At 41.8% G+C, this 19,674-nt stretch overlaps 1 protein-coding gene across 1 annotated transcript in view; it reads left to right on the plus strand.

The window, feature by feature from the left end:
- Nucleotides 1–454: 454 nt before the first annotated feature.
- The window catches only part of SLC1A2 (solute carrier family 1 member 2), a 106,005-nt gene continuing 86,785 nt past the window's right edge, over nt 455–19,674 (plus strand). Inside the window, exon 1 of the mRNA XM_033207913.1 lies at nt 455–549. Within this exon, the coding sequence (XP_033063804.1) occupies nt 542–549 (8 nt within the window). The 5' untranslated portion in view covers nt 455–541. The remainder of the gene's footprint in view (nt 550–19,674) is intronic.

Here is a 19,674-nt window from a genome sequence, read left to right on the forward strand (position 1 = left end):
TCGTTTCTTCTACACTGGGATTTAGAAGTTAAAGACTAATGACCTTACTGGGTCAGGGTTACATGTCAAAGAGCAAGTCTTCCAGGGATGAAATGGTTAATGGTCACTGGGGTTGGAAGGATGGTGTTAGAGAAGTGAAGGTAGGTACCCAGGGAGGACCATCTGGTGTCAGAGCTACCAACAGGCTCAGGGGCTTACCCGTGAGCTGCTGGAATAACCAAGTAGAAATTCACAAAACATGGGAAGGAAACAGCTATGGTTCTTGCCTAAGGAGAGAAAAGGGACATCAAAGGCCAAAAATGACTCTGATGATGTCTTTAACTCCCATAATTACACAACGTCCAAACAAACAGTGACCTTGGGATCTCGAACGAAATGACAAAAGTCAATAGGACAGTTTGTGACGTCTTTGACATCAAAACACTGGGTAGGTAAACTTTAAAGTGCCTGACAGCTTTTCCTCTGTGGTGTAGCAGGACGATGATGGAAGGCAGAGCTCACTCCAGCACTACGTGACCAGCACGTTCCTGGAGCCGAGAGAATGGTCAGGTCAGAAATCTTGGATGGGATAAGGGTGGGTTGTGAGGGGTGATGAGAAGGGAGGAATCAGTTTGCATTCTTGCAGAAGGAGGAGAAACGAAAAGGCAGAAAAATAGGTTATTGTAAGACACTGCTGAGAGCCTATTTTGGTATTTGGCAAAGACACTTGCTTTTCCCAGGGGCTGAAATAATGTGAGTTCCCTCCTGTGAATGAGATCTTCCTTAGGAACACTGAGGCTCAGAGAAAGGAAGAAGAGTTGGGAAATATAATCTGATTTTCAGGAAAAACAATTGGTTTCTGAAACGTCTTAGGATGCTGAATAAAATGCACAGGTCTCTGCGTGCCAGTGCCTGGCAGTGAGTCAAGTACTTGGTAGGTTGAATGAATTAATGAATTAATGGAAGAATCAGAGTTATTTCTATCTTTCCACATCCAATTACTCCCCTTTAAATGACTGCTTAAATAATATATTAATTACATGATACTGATGGCGACTTTACTCTCATGATTACACAACATCCAAACAAACAGTTACCTTGGCCTCCCGCGTCAAATGACAGCAGTCGATAGGACAGTTTTTGATGTCTTTGAGGTCGAAACACTGGCTAGGAAAACTTTAAAGCAGCTGACAGCTTTTTCTCTGCAGTATAGCAGGTGAGTGGTGACTTGGAAAAGCTGTATTTTTTTTTAAATCAAAATAATCATCCATGATTGCATCTTGAAGAACTGAAGCACCCAAAAATGTATGATGCTGTCCTTAATGGATATGTCCTCTACATTGAGCCTCATGTTCTTTCTACAGGTTCTAATGTTAGTGTCTTCAGCCATCACTGTGAAGAAATTGACACAAACGAAAATTCTAGAATTCCAGCTCTGCCATTTCCCTGTTGTGTGATAGCTGTATTTCCACTTGCAAGTGCAAGTGACTTTAATTAAGATTTTATTGTCAAGCAGTTTACCCTGCTGTCAAAGCTCTTGGGTTCAAAAGTCTAAAGCAAAAGTGTCAGCGATATTGCACTGCTGCCTGTATTTGGTGGGAAAACTAGCAGGTCTGGCTTTTGTGGTGAAAAAGGTATTTTTTTTTTTTTTTTTTTTTTTTTGAGATGGAGTCTCGCTCTGTCACCCAGGCTGGAGTGCTGTGGCCGGATCTCAGCTCACTGCAAGCTCCGCCTCCCGGGTTTAAGCCATTCTCCTGCCTCAGCCTCCCAAGTAGCTGGGACTACAGGCGCCGCCACGTCGCCCGGCTAGTTTTTTGTAGTTTTTAGTAGAGACGGGGTTTCACCGTGTTAACCAGGATGGTCTCGATCTCCTGACGTCGTGATCCGCCCGTCTCGGCCTCCCAAAGTGCTGGGATTACAGGCTTGAGCCACCGTGCCCGGCCTTAAAAAGGTATTTTTTAATAGTACTAAATGCATAAGATATTTGGTCCCATGTTACTCTCTGGGTCCTTGTTAAGTATTTCTCTTTCCTCTTGCAACATAGAGTGTGGGTGTGACAATGACCACCGCCTCCTACTTGCTATTTATTTATTCCTTCAAATTACTCTTTTCTTCCATTATTGGAAAAAAATGATTAGTACTTCTTTATTCTCTCAACACATTTTTCAGTGCTCACTAGGTTCTGGGTGCAGCTTTAGGGCTTACCAGAAGTGGGACAATATTCAGTACTCTATTCTTTCACATGTTAGTTTCTCTTTTCGGAAGTCCAAGATGATGATTAAAAAAAAAAATGAAGAAGTCAAATGAAACAGAAATTGCAAAGAGCAGTTACTCAGGAAACCAGAAAACATTGAGAAAGTCTGGAAAAATTGGATTTGAGCAAGGGCTTTCTGTGTTTGCTTGGCAATGTAGATAATACAAAGTTGTGAAGAACCCGATAATTTTCCTTGCTACAATAATATAAATTACTTATTCTGTTCACATTTTGGCGTATTTCTCCTTACTGTTTAAAATGAATTCCTTCAAGTTCATTTGTTTATAGTTTCAGTTTTAAAAAGGTGATTAATATTATGATCATAGAAGTTCTACGTGCTCATTGCAGAGAAGTATTAAAACATAAATGTACGCAGAAGGGAAAAATCACCTGCAATTTCTTCAACTAGAGATAATCACTGTTGAAATGTATTTCCCCTGTAGTCATAACATACATCAATACATATTTGAGATTATGTTACGTACTTTATGTCTGTTTTCTAGGCTGCCACTCTCCCCTCTTTTTTTTTGAGACAGAATCTTGCTCTGTTGCCAGGTTGGAGTGCAGTGGCGCAATCTCGGCTCACTGCAACCTTCGCCTCTCTGGTTCAAGGGATTCGCCTGCCTTAGCCTGCCAAATAGGTGGGACTACAGGCGCCCGCCACCACACCTAGCTAATTTTTGTATTTTTAGTAGAGATGGGGTTTTACCATGTTGGCCAGGATGGTCTCAATCTCTTTACCTGGTGATCTGCCCACCTCGGCCTCCCAAAGCACTGGGATTACAGACATGAGCCACGGCACCCTCCTTTTCCCCCACCTTTTTTAAGAAAAAGAACTTAAACCATTTTAATATACTATAAAATTATTATTGTAAATTCTTTTCTAGCCTTGTTTTTGTTGTAATGGTCACTCTTATGTTGTGTGGACAATATATAGGACCTGACTATGCCCAGCTTTATGTACATGCAGTAGGTTGCCATATGAGAATATGGGTAAGGAATTCTATCTTTTAATGGCTCTGTTATAGTTCACTATTGCTGTGGTGTCATTTGCATAACTTTTTGCAGGAATTGGACTTGGTTGTTTTCAGTTTTCTTATTTTATAAAGAGTGCTGCAAATGACCATCTTTGTATTGCATTTATTTTACTTAGAGATTGTTCTAGGCACCATATTCCCAAAATGAAGTTACTGAGTTCATGAACATAAACAGATTTTTAATGCTTTTTACCCATTTTGAGAAAGATTAAGCCTGATTCATATGGCTACCCATGTTTTCCGAATGTACTTGTTTGCACAAAGCCCCACTCCTGTCTAATATAAGTCATTGATTTAGATTTTCTGCCTTTAATAGAGATCTAAAATCAATGGATTTGAATTTACTTTTAAAAACTCTTACCTTTTTTTTTTTTTTGAGAGGGAGTCTTGTTCAGTTGCCCAGGCTGGAGTGCAGTGGCACAATCTCGGCTCACTACAACCTCTGCCTGCTGGATTCAAGCAATTCTCCTGCCTCAGCCTCCTGAGTAGCTGGGATTACAGGCATGTGCCACCATGCCTAGCTATTTTTTTTTTTTTTGTAGTTTTAGTAGGGACGGGGTTTCACCATGTTAGTCAGGATGGTCTCGATCTCCTGACCTCGTGGTCCGCCTGCCTTGACCTCCCAACATACTGGGATTACAGGGGTGAGCCACTGCACCCCGCCTAAAAGCTCTTACTTTTTTATAATAAGAGATACAATGCTTGTCATAAAAATGAGCAAATTCAATGAGTAAAAAGTTAATTATTGCCAGAAATAACAATACTTAAATAACATGTTATCAGAAAATTAGTTTTACATTTTTATGTAATAAAATTCACATCAAGACTTTATATTTGAAAGAATAAGGATTGCTTTTGTTCTCATTTTCCTTCATTTTTCTTAATATCCTCTCTAAATTGTCAGAGATTTTACATTTGTCAATTCACCTACTGAGTCTGTTTCAAGACAAGCCTGAACGAAAAGAGCAAAGGAATATTCTAGACCCTCAGAAATAATTTCAAATGTCTGAGAAGGATCCTTGAATTTTGCTGCCCCAGAGAAAAGATACGTTATATTCTTGACAAAAAGAAGGTGTCTTGGAATGCACCCCATTTTTGCCCACATTGCAACTAAGGGCCTTCTGCCCAGCATCCTAGGGGAGTGCTGGGAGTTGCCTTGAGTCTTAGCCACCTGAGCAAGTGTAGTGCCATAACGCATGGTCAGAGGTGCCCAGGAACGTTAGCAGATTTTCAACTAAGTCTTTCTACCATCTGGGGACACCAATGAGGTCAAGGATTTTATTCCCAGAAATTTTATAGAACAAACACACACCTGCCCATAACATCACTGTTCAAAATCAATTAGGGATATTGCATGGGTTGATTATAAGTTTGTGAAGATGAATCTGGAAAAAAACATCATGGGGTCCCCCAGTCTAGGTGTATTTGATGGTATTCAATTCATTCAGGAACTCTCAAAGTGTAGCTAATTACAAAGCTATAGAATCTTTAAAATCATTACTGCTAGACATCCTACAACCTGCTCAGAAGGCCATACCAGCTTTCATGGGCAGTTGGCTATGTACCATGTATTTCACATAATTATTTTGTTTGTAACTAAAGAGAAAAAACAGGTCTGTAGTAGACAGTGTTGTTATCCATCTGCTGTGCGTTACATATGAGAAAACCAAGGCTTACAGAGTTACCTAACTTGTTCAAGGAGACCGTCAGCTAAGACTTTTTTTTTTGACATGAGATGGAGTCTTGCTCTATTGCCCAGGCTGGAGTGCAGTGGCATGATCTTGACTTAATACAACGTCTGCCTCCTGGAGAATCAAGCAATTCTCCTGCTTTGGCTTCCCAAGTAGCTGGGATTACAGACACACACCACCATGCCCAGGTAATTTTTGTATTTTTAGTAGAGATGGGGTTTCACTATGTTGACCAAGCTGGTCTCGAACTCCTGACCTCAAGTGATCCGCCTACCTTGGCCTCCCAAAGTGCTGGGATTACACGTGTGAGCCACCATGCCCAGCCAGCTAAGATGTTAAGACTGGATCTATAATTGGCCTCACTCCCTCTACAGCTGGTTCATCGACCACTTCCTGCTATTTTGCGCAGACATGCAGCGAAACAAGGCAGTCAGCAGGCACGACCTATAGATGCTTTCTTTCCCAGTTAGCTCCAGTACACTCACAAGTGCTAATCATCTGAAATGGTGTGAATTATGGAAAAAACACAGAAGAAAAGCCATAGAGGATTATCAGAGTGAAGATGAAGGAGGAGGGTGTGAAGGTTGGGAGGAGGGAGATCAGGTCTCTATGATACTAAGATTCTGAAAGTGAGCTCACCATGGTTGGTCTTATTCACAGACCCTCTTACCTTTGGCCTTTTTTCATCCTGAGAGTAAACTCTATAATGCTTTAAGTCTCTCTACCAACAAGGTGGAAGAGTTTGAATTCACATTGGCCAAATGGGCCTGCCACGAGGGAAAAATTCTTTGAAACCTTGTGTTTTATCCTTGGAAACCAAGCAAATTTTTACATCATGCTCTATTGTTTGTTTGTATTTCTGTGTAAACATTATGATTTAAACTGCCATGTTTCTTTGATTATAAATGTAATCATTTATAGGAGTTTCCATTGATTTTATAAGAGATTACGGATAAGGGAAACTACATTCATTATGAGACACGTTCTATTTTCAGAAAACTTAAAATATGGGAAAATGTATAATTAGAGTTGAGGAAATTCAGGAAGATTTTGCTGCTCGTGGAAGATGTGTCATGTTTCTGTTGGGGCCGGGCCAGGCTTCTGGTATCTATTTGTGCCCACGTGAGAGTAGGCACATATTTCAGTATGTGGTGCAAAGTCTCAGATGTGTTTTTGGGTGATGGGTGTGGGGGCGGCTGGGGGTGAAAAGTGTGAGGAATTGCCCATGGCTGGCTCCTTCTGCCTCGCTGACATCTGTTGGGATAGGGTTTCTCGACCTTGGCCCTATTTTTTTAAAATTATACTTTAAGTTCTAGGGTACATGTGCACAATGTGCAGGTTTGTTACATATGTATACATGTGCCATGTTGGTGTGCTGCACCCATGAACTCGTCATTTACATTAGGCATATCTCCTAATGCTATCCCTCCCCTCTCCTCCCACCCCATGACAGGCCCCGGTGCGTGATGTTCCCCTTCCTGTGTCCAAGTGTTCTCATTGTTCAATTCTCACCTATGAGTGAGAACATGCAGTGTTTGGTGTTTTGTCCTTGTGATAGTTTGCTCAGAATGACGGTTTCCAGCTTCATCCATGTCCCTACAGAGGACATGAACTCATCCTTTTTTATGGATGCATAGTATTCCATGGTGTATATGTGCCACATTTTCTTAATCCAGTCTGTCATCGATGGACATTTGGGTTGGTTCCAAGTCTTTGCTATTGTGAATAGTGCTGCAATAAACATACATGTGCATGTGTCTTTTTATCAGCATGATTTATAATCCTTTGGGTGTATATCCAGTAATGGGATGGCTGGGTCAAATGGTATTTCTAGTTCTGCATCTTTGAGGAATCACCACACAGTCTTCCACAATGGTTGAACTAGTTTACAGTCCCACCAACAGTGTAAAAGTGTTCCTTTTTCTCCACATCCTCTCCAGCACCTGTTGTTTCCTGACTTTTTAATGATTGCCATTCTATCTGGTGTGAGATGGTATCTCATTGTGGTTTTGATTTGCATTTCTCTGAAGGCCAGTGATGATGAACATTTTTTCATGTATCTGTTGGCTGCATAAATATCTTCTTTTGAGAAGTGTCTGTTCATATCCTTTGGCCACTTTTTGATGGGGTTGTTTGTTTTTTTCTTGTAAATGTGTTTGAGTTATTTGTGGATCTGGATATTAGCCCTTTGCCAGATGAGTAGATTGCAAAAACTTTCTCCCATTCTGTAGGTTGCCCGTTCACTCTGATGGTAGTTTATTTTGCTGTGCAGAAGCTCTTTAGTTTAATTAGATTCCATTTGTCATTTTGGCTTGTGTTGCAATTGCTTTTGGCATTTTAGATGTGAAGTCTTTGCCCATGCTTGTGTCCTGAATGGTATTGCCTAGGTTTTCTTCTAGGGTTTTTATGGTTTTAGGTCTAACATTTAAGTCTTTAGTCCATCTTGAATTAATTTTTATATAAGGTGTAAGGAAGGGATCCAGTTTCAGCTTTCTACATATGGCTAGCCAATTTTCCCAGCACCATTTATTAAATAGGGAATCCTTTCCCCATTTCTTGTTTTTGTCAAGTTTTTCAAAGATCAGATGGTTGTAGATGTGTGGTATTATTTCTAAGGGCTCTGTTCTGTTCCATTGGTCTATATATCTGTTTTGGTACCAGTACCATGCTGTTTTGGTTACCGTAGCCTTGTAGTATAGTTTGAAGTCAGGTAACGTGATGCCTCCAGTTTTGTTCTTTTTGCTTAGGATTGTCTTGGCAATGAGGGCTCCTTTTTGGTTCCATATGAACTTTAAAGTAGTTTTTTCCCAATTCTGTGAAGAAAGTTATTGGTAGCTTGATGGTGATGACACTGAATCTATAAATTACCTTGGGCAGTATGGCCATTTTCATGATATTGATTCTTCCTATCCATGAACATGGAATGTTCTTCCACTTGTTTGTGTCCTCTTTTATTTTGTTGAGCAGTGGTTTGTAGTTCTCCTTGAAGAGGTCCTTCACATCCCTTGTAAGTTGGATTCTTAGGTATTTTATTCTCTTTGAAGCAATTGTGAATGGGAGTTCATTCATGATTTGGCTCTCTGTTTGTCTGTTACTGATGTATAAGAATGCTTGTGATTTTTGCACATTGATTTTGTATCCTGAGACTTTGCTGAAGTTACTTATCAGCTTAAAGATGTTTTGGGCTGAGACGATGGGGTTTTCTAAATATACAGTCATGTCATCTGCAAACAGGGACAGTTTGACTTCCTTTTTTCTGAACTGAATATCCTTTATTTCCTTCTCTTGCCTGATTGCCCTGGCCAGAACTTCCAACACTATGTTGAATAGGAGTGGTGAGGGAGGGCATCTTGTGCCAGTTTTCAAAGGGAATGCTTCCAGTTTTTGCCCATTCAGTATGATATTGGCTGTGGGTTTGTCATAAATAGCTCTTATTATTTTGAGATACATCCCATCAAAACCTAATTTATTGAGAGTTTTTAGCATGAAGGAATGCTGAATTTTGTCAAAGGCCTTTTCTGCATCTATTGAGATAATCATGTGGTTTTTGTCTTTGGTTCTGTTTATATGCTGGATTACATTTATTGATTTGTGTATGTTGAACCAGCCTTGCATCCCAGGGATGAAGCCCACTTGATCATGGTGGATAAGCTTTTTGATGTGCTGCTGGATTCGGTTTGCCAGTATTTTATTAAGGATTTTTGCATTGGAATTCATCAGGGATATTGGTCTAAAATTCTCTTCTTTTGTTGTGTCTCTACCAGGCTTTGGTATCCGGATAATGGTGGCCTCATAAAGTGAGTAGGGAGGATTCCCTCTTTTTCTATTGATTGGAATAGTTTCAGAAGGAACGGTACCAGCTCCTCCTTGTATCTCTGGTAGAATTCGTCTGTGAATCCGTCTGGTCCTGGACTTTTTATGGTTGGTAGGCTATTAATTATTGCCTCAATTTCAGACCCTGTTATTTGTCTATTCAGGGATTAGACTTCTTCCTGGTTTAGTCTTGGGAGGGTGTATGTGTCCAGGAATGTATCCATTTCTTATAGAATTTCTAGTTTATTTGTGTAGAGGTGTTTATAGTATTCTCTGATGGTAGTTTGTATTTCTGTGGGATCAGTGGTGATATCCCCTTTATCATTTTTTATTGTGTCTATTTGATTCTTCTCTCTTTTCTTCTTTATTAGTCTTGCTAGCAGTCTATCAATTTTGTTGTTCTTTTCAAAAAAACCAGCTCCTGGATACATTGATTTTTTGAAGGGTTTTTTGTGTCTCTATCTCCTTCACTTCTGCTCTGATCTTAGTTATTTCTTGCCTTCTGCTAGCTTTTGAATGTGTTTGCTCTTGCTTCTCTAGTTCTTTTAATTGTTAGGGTGTCATTTTTAGATCTTTCCTGCTTTCTCTTGTGGGCATTTAGTGCTATAAATTTACCTCTACACACTGCTTTAAATGTGTCCCAGAGATTCTGGTATGTTGTATCTTTGTTCTCGTTGGTTTCAAAGAACATCTTTATTTCTGCCTTCATTTCATTATGTACCCAGTAGTCATTCAGGAGCAGATTGTTCAGTTTCCATGTAGTTGAGTTTTGAGTGAGTTTCTTAATCCTGAGTTCTAGTTGGATTGCACTGTGGTCTGAGAGTTTGTTATAATTTCTGTTCTTTTACATTTGCTGTGTAGTGCTTTACTTCCAATAATGTAGTCAATTGTGGAATAAGTGCGATGTGGTGATGAGAAGAATGTGTATTCTGTTGATTTGGGGTGGAGAGTTCTGTAGATGTCTATTAGGTCCACTTGGTGCAGAACTGAGTTCAATTCCTGGATATCCTTTTTAACTTTCTGTCTCGTTGATCTGTCTAATGTTGACAGTGAGGTGTTAAGTCTCCCATTATTGTTGTGTGGGAGTCTAAGTCTCTTTGTAGGTCTCTAAGGACTTGCTTTATGAATCTGGGTGCTCCTGTATTGGGTGCATATATATTTAGGATAGTTAGCTCTTCTTGTTGAATTGATCCCTTTACCATTATGTAATGGCCTTCTTTGTCTCTTTTGATCTTTGTTGGTTTAAAGTCTGTTTTATCAGAGACTGGGATTTCAACCCCTGCCTTTTTTTGTTTTCCATTTGCTTGGCAGATCTTCCTCCATCCCTTTATTTTGAGCCTATGTGTGTCTCTGCACATGAGATGGGTCTCCTGAATATAGCACACTGATGGGTCTTGACTTTTTATCCAATTTGCCCATCTGTGTCTTTTAATTGGAGCATTTAGCCCATTTACATTTAAGGTTAATATTGTTATATGTGCATCTGATCCTATCATTATGATGTTAGCTGGTTATTTTGCTCATTAGTTGATGCAGTTTCTTCCTAGCATCGATACTCTTTACATTTTGGCATGGTTTTACAGTGGCTGGTACCAGTTGTTTCTTTCCACGTTTAGTGCTTCCTTCAGGAGCTCTTGTAGGGCAGGCCTGGTGGTGACAAAATCTCTCAGCATTTGCTTGTCTGTAAAGGATTTTATTTCTCCTTCACTTATGAAGCTTAGTTTGGCTGGATATGAAATTCTGGATTGAAAATTCTTTTCTTTAAGAATGTTGAATATTGGCCCCACTCTCTTCTGGCTTGTAGAGTTTCTGCTGAGAGATCTGCTGTTAGTCTGACGGGCTTCCCTTTGTGTGTAACCAGACCTTTCTCTCTGGCTGCCCTTAACATTTTTTCCTTCATTTCTACTTTGGTGAATCTGACAATTATGTGTTTTGGAGTTGCTCTTCTCGAGGAGTATCTTTGGGACGTTCTCTGTATTTCTTGAATTTGAATGTTGGCCTACCTTGCTAGGTTGGGGAAGGTCTCCTGGATAATATCCTGAAGAGTGTTTTCCAACTTGGTTCCATTCTCCCCGTCACTTTCAGGCACACCAATCAGACGTAGATTTGATCTTTTCACATAGTCCCATATTTCTTGGAGGCTTTGTTCTTTTTACTCTTTTTTCTCTACACTTCTCTTCTCGCTTCATTTCATTCATTTGATCTTCAATCACTGAAATCCTTTCTTCCAGTTGATTAAATCAGCTACTGAAGCTTGTGCATTCGTCATGTAGTTCTTGTGCCATGGTTTTCAGCTCCATCAGGTTATTTAAGGACTTCTCTACACTGGTTATTCTAGTTAGCCATTCATCTCATATTTTTTCAAGGTTTTTAGCTTCTTTGCAATGGGTTCGAACTTCCTCCTTTAGCTCAGAGAAGTTTGACCATCTGAAGCCTTCTTCTCTCAGCTGGTCAAAGTCATTCTCCGTCCAGCTTTGTTCCATTGCTGGTGAGGAGCTGCATTCCTTTGGAGTGGGAGAGAGGCGCTCTGATTTTTAGAATTTTCAGCTTTTCTGCTCTGTTTTGTCCCCATCTTTGTGGTTTTATTTACCTTTAGGCTTTGACCATGGTGATGTACAGATGGGGTTTTGGTGTGGATGTCCTTTCTGTTTGTTAGTTTTCCTTCTAACAGTCAGGACCCTCAGCTGCACGTCTGTTGGAATTTGCTGGAGGTCCACCCCAGACCCTGTTTGCCTGGGTATCAGCAACGGAGACTGCAGAACAGCGAATATTGCTGAACAGTAAATGATGCTGCCTGATTGTTCCTCTGGAAGCTTTGTCTCAGAGGGGTACCCAGCCATGTGAGGTATTGATCTGCCCCTACTGGGGGGTGCCTCCCAGTAAGGCTACTTGGGGGTCAGGGACCCACTTGAGGAGGCAGTCTGTCTGTTCTCAGATCTCAAACTCTGTGCTGGGAGAACCACTACTCTCTTCAAAGCTGTCTGACAGGGACATTTAAGTCTGCAGAGGTTTCTGCTGCCTTTTGTTTGGCTATGCCCTGCCCCCAGAGGTGGAGTCTACAGAGGCAGGCAGGCCTCCTTGAGCTGAGGTGGGCTCCACCCAGTTCCAGCTTCCAGGCTGCTTTGTTTACACTCAAGCTTCAGCAGTGGCGGGCGCCCCTCCCCCAACCTCACTGCCACCTTGCAGTTGGATCTCAGACTGCTGTGCTAGCAGTGAGCGAGGCTCTGTGGGCGTGGGACCCTCCAAGACACGCGTGAGGTATAATCTCCTGGTGTGACCTTGGCCCTATTGCCATTTGGGGCAAAATAATTCTTTGTTGTGGGGGATGATCCCTGGCCTCTACTTACTAATAGCACCTCTTCCTCTAGTAGTGGCAACCAAAAATGTGTCCAAACATTACAAAATTGCCCCTGGCTGAGAACCACTGGGTTAGGGCCAAAAAGAAACAGGTGGAACAGAAACCTGTTGGAACAGGTGGGCCAACACAGATCCTTTGATTTCAGGATTTTTTATTTTTTATTTTTTTTTAAAGAAACACAGTCTTGCTTTGTCACATAGGCTGGCGTACAGTAGTGTAATCATAGCCCACTGCAGCCTGGAATTCCTGGACTCAAGGAATCCCTCCTCTTCAGACTTCCTGGTAGTGGGTACTCCAAGTGTGCACCACCATGCCTGGCTAATTTTTTTTTTTTTTAAATTGTTTGGAGAGATGAGGTCTTGTTATATTGACCAGGCTGGTCTCAAACTCCTGGTCCCAACCAATCCTCTCTCCTTAGCCTCCAAAAGTCCTGGGATTTCAGACAGGAGCCACTGCACCCAGCTAAGATTTTCTTTTTATTTCAGAAGGTCTCTTGTCCCAGTGTGCCACTAATAGGATACCTTTGTTATTTGGTAATAGATTTGTGTTTTTGCCCTCTATCTGTAAAATGATCAGACCCAAGGGTTTCTAGGGACTCTTCTAGGCTTGAAACTATTCTCAGTAGTTGCCAGGATTATAGGATTTTTAACCAATAGTACCATTCTAACAGTGCTGTCTGTTGAAATCCTCCCTCCTTAAAGTTTAAATGTATATTAATATTGCACTAAGTGCTATGGTCATACTCTTTATTCACTTAACATCCTTTCAAGGGAGGCTTAGGCTTGTAATTGAAATAGGCATAAGGAGTCATCAGGAGCCAGTGGGGCAAAGTCACAAATAATAATAAATGACTAAATACTATTTAACATGCAATTAATTAAATATCAACATGGTCTGTTGATGGTAGAAAAGTGACAAGACTTTCTGCTTTTCTGAAGGTCTAGCTCATGTCCACCCTTGCTATTAGGGATATTTGCCAAGGATCATTGAAAGAAACTTTTGATCATCTGAGGTGGAAATTAATCATTTGTCATGGAGCTCTCTATTAGAGACTCACATATTTTAATGCAGCAAAAATGTATTGAAAACCCTATTGTGCTCTTAGTGGATGACTTAGCAGTGAGAAAAAAAAGTCCAGTTCTGTTCTCGATAAGGGTACAGTCTAGTGGGGGGTGATGCACATCCATCAATCACATGGCTCAATAGGGGAGTTAGACTTGTTCAGTTAGGTCAAGGAGGCTTCCTGGAAGAAGCAAAATTTGATTCAAGATTGGAAGGATGAGCAGGAGTCTGCTAGGTGAAGAAGAGAAGCTAAGGCATTGCTTCTATGCATTTGTATGAATGGTTAGGGGAGTGGAAACCTTAAGATCCAAGAGACAAGAAAAGGAGAATGTCAGCCCAACCCAATCTGTCTCTATCAGAAGGTTTCTAAACAGCCACGTTCACTCCATTCTAAGTCACCCTTAGTTGTAAATTGCAATCACAGTGTAATAATAGTTTTCAAGTAAAAAGAGACGTACCATAGTAGATAAATGTTGATATTGACTATAATATGCACCCCAATTTCAGAAACGTTAAATTTTTTTTTTTAAAAAAGCCTATCTTAAAAACAAGGACATAAGGTATCAAAATTCAAAGTCAGTCTTGAAATGATTATTGCTATTATTGTCATTGTTTTTATACTGAAGTCTCTTGTGGTCACTGCTACCAGCTGGGAGAGTTTTCATTGGCCATCTCTGCTGCCCAGGCACGTGCTTCCCCACCATGTTGATAGGATTTCTTGCTTCCTGCTCAAACCTCCCCTCTTTCCTCCCAGCTCCTTGATTCCCAGTCCCTTGAGTTCACATTGATTTCTCGCATGGTACAGTTTAGCCATACATGAGCTCACTGCCAACCATCTCAACCTAACTGTCTGAAATGTATCCAGTAAGGTATATTACAAAACAAGGGCAGCGATCTCTCTCGGTGCAGTGAGCATGCCCTGAGACAGCTTGGAATTCTAGACAGGGGTGAGAATATCAGGAGGAGAAACTGTGCCACTCCTTTGCAGAAGGGAGCTGGGGCCTTGCTGCTTTCTCAGGAGGCAGCATTGGAATGGCTTCTAGAAAGATGGGCTTGGCCCTGGGACAGTGAAAATTGCTCTCTCTCTGTGACCTCTGGGGCTCGGCCAAGGCAAGGATGGATAAAGAGCTAACCTGCCCCACTTGCCAGCCAAAAATAGTGCTAACTGTGTCACAGAGCTTTTGGTAATTAAACCTTCCCTCTGCAGAAAGCTGTGGCTTGGACTGGAAAGGTACCATGGATGTGTTAAGGTAATTCACTCCCAACACTGACATCCTTCGCTCAGCATCAGAAGCAGGCTGGAAAACCGAGTGCAACTAGATGACAGTTGACGTTCATAACCAGGGCATCGTATGTAAGTAGCAGGAAAAAGGAACACGTGCCAACAAAGTTTCTTCTAGATTAAGTAGTTCTTTGTTTTTACTCTGAGTCATATGGACTTTTTTTCCTTTTTGGTCAATCAGCTTAGTTTAGCAACTTTTTGTTTCTGATTATAAAAATGGCTTCATTTTTGCTATAGAAAGTTGGAAACATAAAAGAAAGAAGCAATAAGGAAGTAAAAACACATCCATCATCTTATCATTCACAGACGGCCGTTAGGAACATTTTGTGCCCACTTTTTTCTCAATGCAGTGTACAACTTTTATAAAATTATGATCAGGGCCAGATGTGGTGACTCATGCCTGTAATCCCACCAATTTGGGAGAACAAGGTGGGCGGATCATGAGGTCAGGATTTTGAGACCAGCCTGGCCAATATGGTGAAACTCCGTCTCTACTAAAAATACAAAAATTAGCAGGGCATGGTGGCACGCACCTGTAGTCCCAGCTACTCAGGAGATGGAGTCAAGAGAATCGCTTGAACCTGGGAGACGGAGGTTGCAGTGAGCCAAGACTGTGCCACTGCACTCTGGCCTGGGCAACAGAGCAAGACTCTGTCTCAAAAAATAAATAAATAAATAAAAATAAAATAATGATCAGGGAATATATAGTTTTCCATCTTACCTTTTAAATGCACACACGATGTACTCCCAGTGATATTGTATCTGATGGGGTCATTAAATATTACTTGAAAACCAGACTGTTTTTAGCTTATAAACCTCCTGAGGACCAGGGCTGAGTGGGGTGGGATGTCTGGGAGAACACATGTCCATGTCAGTAGGAAAGTGCTCTGGTCTGGAGTGTTCTTCAGACAGACTCCATGGTCCCAGGAGAAACTGACATGCTGTCTGGGAAAGCAGAGATGTTCCGGTCATTTTGGGAGGCAGAGAAGGAGTGGGAAGTTCGCTGGGGAGAACATCACGCAGAGAAAAGAGCATGGGCTTGTAAGTAAAGTGTTCCTGGCTTGGATTCTGTCTCTGGCACTAATCAGTTGCCTGATCATGGTTAGCCTACCTAATCCTCTAAACCTCAGTTTTCTCATTTATAAAGTGGGACTAATGGTATTATGTATTTCACTGGGTTATTGGAAGATAGTACCTGACTCAGAGTAAGTACTCAATGAATGTTAGCTATCATTAGTATATTATTTTTATTAATCTCCTCAACAAAGACTGGGTCAGCTGATTCCATTGGATGAGGATAGTGGGTAGATGGGTTCACTCTTTAAGATAATCTTGAAAAGGAAGTAAAAATGTTGGTGAGTTTTAGTATTAGTATGTTCTCTCAGAGAGAAGGTATATTTAAGGTTTAGGGAAGTCAAAAGAATGAAATCTTAAGGCTCCTTCCATTTCATTTTCCAGGCCATGAATTGAGGACACTTCAGTGCCTGATAGGAGATCTGGGTTCAGACCAACGAGCAGGTCCAGTCTCAGCCCAGGCATCTTCCTAATCAGGCTTGATGGGGCAGCTGCAGCTTTCGGTATTTGAATAAATCATCAAAGGGTTTGTTGCATCAGCCAAGCTTTTGAGAGTCCAAAATTTAAGAGCTGAGATAAAATCTTATCTTGGTGTGTCTTTATGGAAGGATCCCCAGGTACCTGGGGTTAAGGTCTGGCTCAAGCCAGGACCTAGGGAGCAGCATACGGTGATTGGAGAGACCTGGGTTTGAATCCCAGCTCTGCACGTTGTTAGTTATATGACCTTGGGCAAGATTCACAACCTTAGCCTTTCTTTACCTTCTCACCCTAATGGGGGTAAACATTTGTACCTTTTGAGGTTGTTGCAAGGATTAAAAGAGGCAAAATCTATGACAATGCCTAACTCCATGCTGGACTTAATATAGATTCTCAATAAATGTTGACACCATCTTCCATTCCCCATATTCTACAAGATAAAACAAGACAGAATAAGAAAATGCTTAGGTTTCTTCATCTGTAAATAAGTAATTGGAACAAGAAAATTAAAGGCAGAAGCTCACTCAGCCTCTAGGGTCTGGGAGATGTCTTCTTGTTGTTTGAGTTTTAGTCTGTACTTTCTAAAAACCAGTAGTGGGCCTCTGGCATTTCCTGGCACATCTTAGCAGATAGGTATTGAATATATACCATGTGCCACTGAACTGCACCCTTTGTACGGGTGATCTCATACAGTGCTTTCATTTCATGGAGGAGAAAAACTGAGGCTCAGAGACATGAAGAAACTCACCCAAAGTTTCTTAGCTATTAAGTGGTGGAGCTGGGATTGGTACCTAGGTCCCTCTGTCTCTGAGCCCATGTTCGTAACTACTGCAAACATAGGTCTCTAACCATATAGGATTTCTACTCCTAGCTGGAAAAGATAAGTACAAAACAGACAGGAATGGCCTTTTCAACTACTAAATTGTAAGCCCCCTGAGCCCAAAGACTGTGTGTTCTCCTCTCAATCCCCTCCCAGGCATGCAGCTAATAGCAGCTAATAGGAAACCCTGGAGACACCTACTGGGAATCTAAGAATCTAAGAATTAAAATGCAGATGTCCTATGAAAAGTAAGCACTTGATTTCTTATATACCTAGATTCACTAGATAATTATCTTTGACACGGGAAAGTAGGACTTTCAGATACCTGGGTGGCTGGCGGCAGCGAAAGGCACTGAAAATCTGGAGGGGAAGAGCTCTTCCCTCTCTTTATTTTCTCATAAAGGGAAAGGAGTAAAAGGCAGAGGAAGTGGGGCTGAGATGAGGAAAACAGTACCATAAGATTCATAAGATGTACACATCAGAATTCCTGGCTTGCAGGCCCTGGGCATTGGCTGGACAAGGTTTGATGGTCTGCAGGGCACAGAAAGAATCTATGCCTCCAAGGTTTCATAGAAAATCACCACTTCTGCTGTCACTATCTTTTATTTATTATTCTCTGTGATCTGTTGGTCTTTGATTCCCTTTGTACCTTTGATTCTTTTGTGATTCTCCCTTTCGATTTGGCCCTGGTTTTTACCTTGATCTCATCTATATTGACCACACCTCAGTGCAGGCCTCCTCCCTCCCTGCCTGGGCTCCCGCAGTGGCCCCATCTACATCCCTGCCTCCAGTTTTGTTCATTACTGCTGCCAGATTCACCTCCCTCTACGTCTACCTGTTTTTGAACCTTGTCATTCCCATCCTGCTCTGAGCTTTTGCTCTCTATTTCCTATGCCTGATGTATCCTCTCCCCTTTCCTCTTCCAACCAAAAGAAAGTCTACCTATAGTCTTCCAAACTCAGCACACATCCTTCTCCTTTGGGAACCTGTTCCCAATGATTCCATCAATTTCTCTGTCTTCTTCTTCTTCTTTTCTTTCTTTCTTTCTTGACCGTGTCTCAGTCTGTTACCGAGGCTGGAGTGCAGTGGTGCGATCTCGGCTCACTGCAGCCTCCACCTCCCGGGTTCAAGCAATTCTCCCACCTCAGCCTCCCAAGTAGCGGGGATTACAGGGGTCAGCCACCATGACCGGCCAGTTTTTGCATTTTTAGTGGAGACAGGGTTTCACCATATTGGCCAGGCTGATCTCCAACTCCTGACATCAGATGATCTATCTGCCTCAGCCTCCCAAAGTGCTGGGATTATAGGCATGAGCCACCACGCCTGACCTCTGTCTTCTCAATTCTAGTAGCACTGAAGTGTGCCTACATCAGTTGGTCATGTGCTTCCTCCCCTCTGCTTAGGGCATTATCTATCTCTTGGACATGACTTCTCACCTGTTTGCTTTCCTCCCCGTCTATGTCAGGAGTTCTTTAAATTTAATGTTTCTGCTTCATTTACTGAGTATCTGCTACATGCAAGCACCCTGTTGAGGGTTGAGAAACAAAGAGGAATTATTAGGTTTGCTCATCAATAAATAATTGAGGTGACACCCTTAGAAATGTGTGTCCAAAAAAAAAAAGAAATGTGTGTCCATTGGCCTGTTCCAGTTCTAGACAGTTTTTTCACCAACTCCAGGGGAGGGCAAGCCAATCATGCCTCTGGCTTTTGCATTCCACATGTCTCATTAAAAACAGATGGCCCAGGACTGCTTCGACCATTGCAGCAGTTGACAGGCCTGTTCCTGGGGAGGCTCTCCTCATGAATTCTAGAATCCTTTAGCTGCGTTAGTAACAATTCCTCCTGCAGAGCAATGAGGGGATAGTGTCTGTGGGCTGGGCACTTTCCATGAACAAGAAAGGCCTGAATTCAACCCAGGTGCTGCCCGGACTTGTCACTTGGAGCTTGGCCTCAGGCAAGGTCAAAATGGGAAGCTAACTTGAGAGGAAGAGGTCCCTTTTGCCACTTCTGCATTCCTGAAGCTCACAACAACCAGCTTCTTTGTCCTCATTTTTCTTAGGAACAAATGCATTCATTTAACAAACATGTGTGGCTCAGTGTGGTGGCTCATACCTGTAAACTCAGCTCTTTGGGAGGCCAAGGCAGGAGGATTGCTTGAGGTCAGGAGTTCGAGACCAGCCTGGGCAACATGGCAAGACTTCATCGCTATTTTAAAAAATTGCTGAGCACAATGATCTCTGTTTTCCCAGTGCCTGCCTGGCTCAGGGCCTGGCACCGAGGTAAATATGATTGCTGCTCTAAATAAGCTTATCTCTAAGAAATGAAATGAATGTAAACTATCGAAAGCAAGGAAGGCAAATATGGGCATGCATATGTCCACTTCTTAATTTTGTGTCCACGGCAGATATTGCTAATTAATCATAGAACTCATTCACTTTGCATCTGGATTAAAGTGAAGATTCAGCCTTGGGATCCTTCTCAAAACATTGCTCCAGCAGCCACTATCACTGGTTTGGACTTTGCCCATGAGATGAAATCTGCTTGTGATCCTTTGTGTGTGTGTGTGTGTGTGTGTGTGTGTGTTTAAAGTGGTCCAAATGCCACTGGAATTGGGGAGCAGGGACTCAAAACAGCGAGTATATTGAGTTACCATGTCTGTCCAGAGCAGACTAGGAGACTCCACTCATGGGAGTGTCCAAAAGTAACACCGCTATTACGGAAGCCTGTACCATTGCTTCACGCTTCTTCTCGTTTTCATGGCTCCTTTCTGTCTGACCTTTGTGGACTCCTCTTCCTCCTCATACCCCTCGGAAGTGGCTGTTTTGCA

The sequence above is a fragment of the Trachypithecus francoisi genome, unplaced genomic scaffold (assembly GCF_009764315.1).
Source record: "Trachypithecus francoisi isolate TF-2019V2 unplaced genomic scaffold, Tfra_2.0 Lachesis_group8, whole genome shotgun sequence".
Lineage (NCBI taxonomy): Eukaryota > Metazoa > Chordata > Mammalia > Primates > Cercopithecidae > Trachypithecus > Trachypithecus francoisi.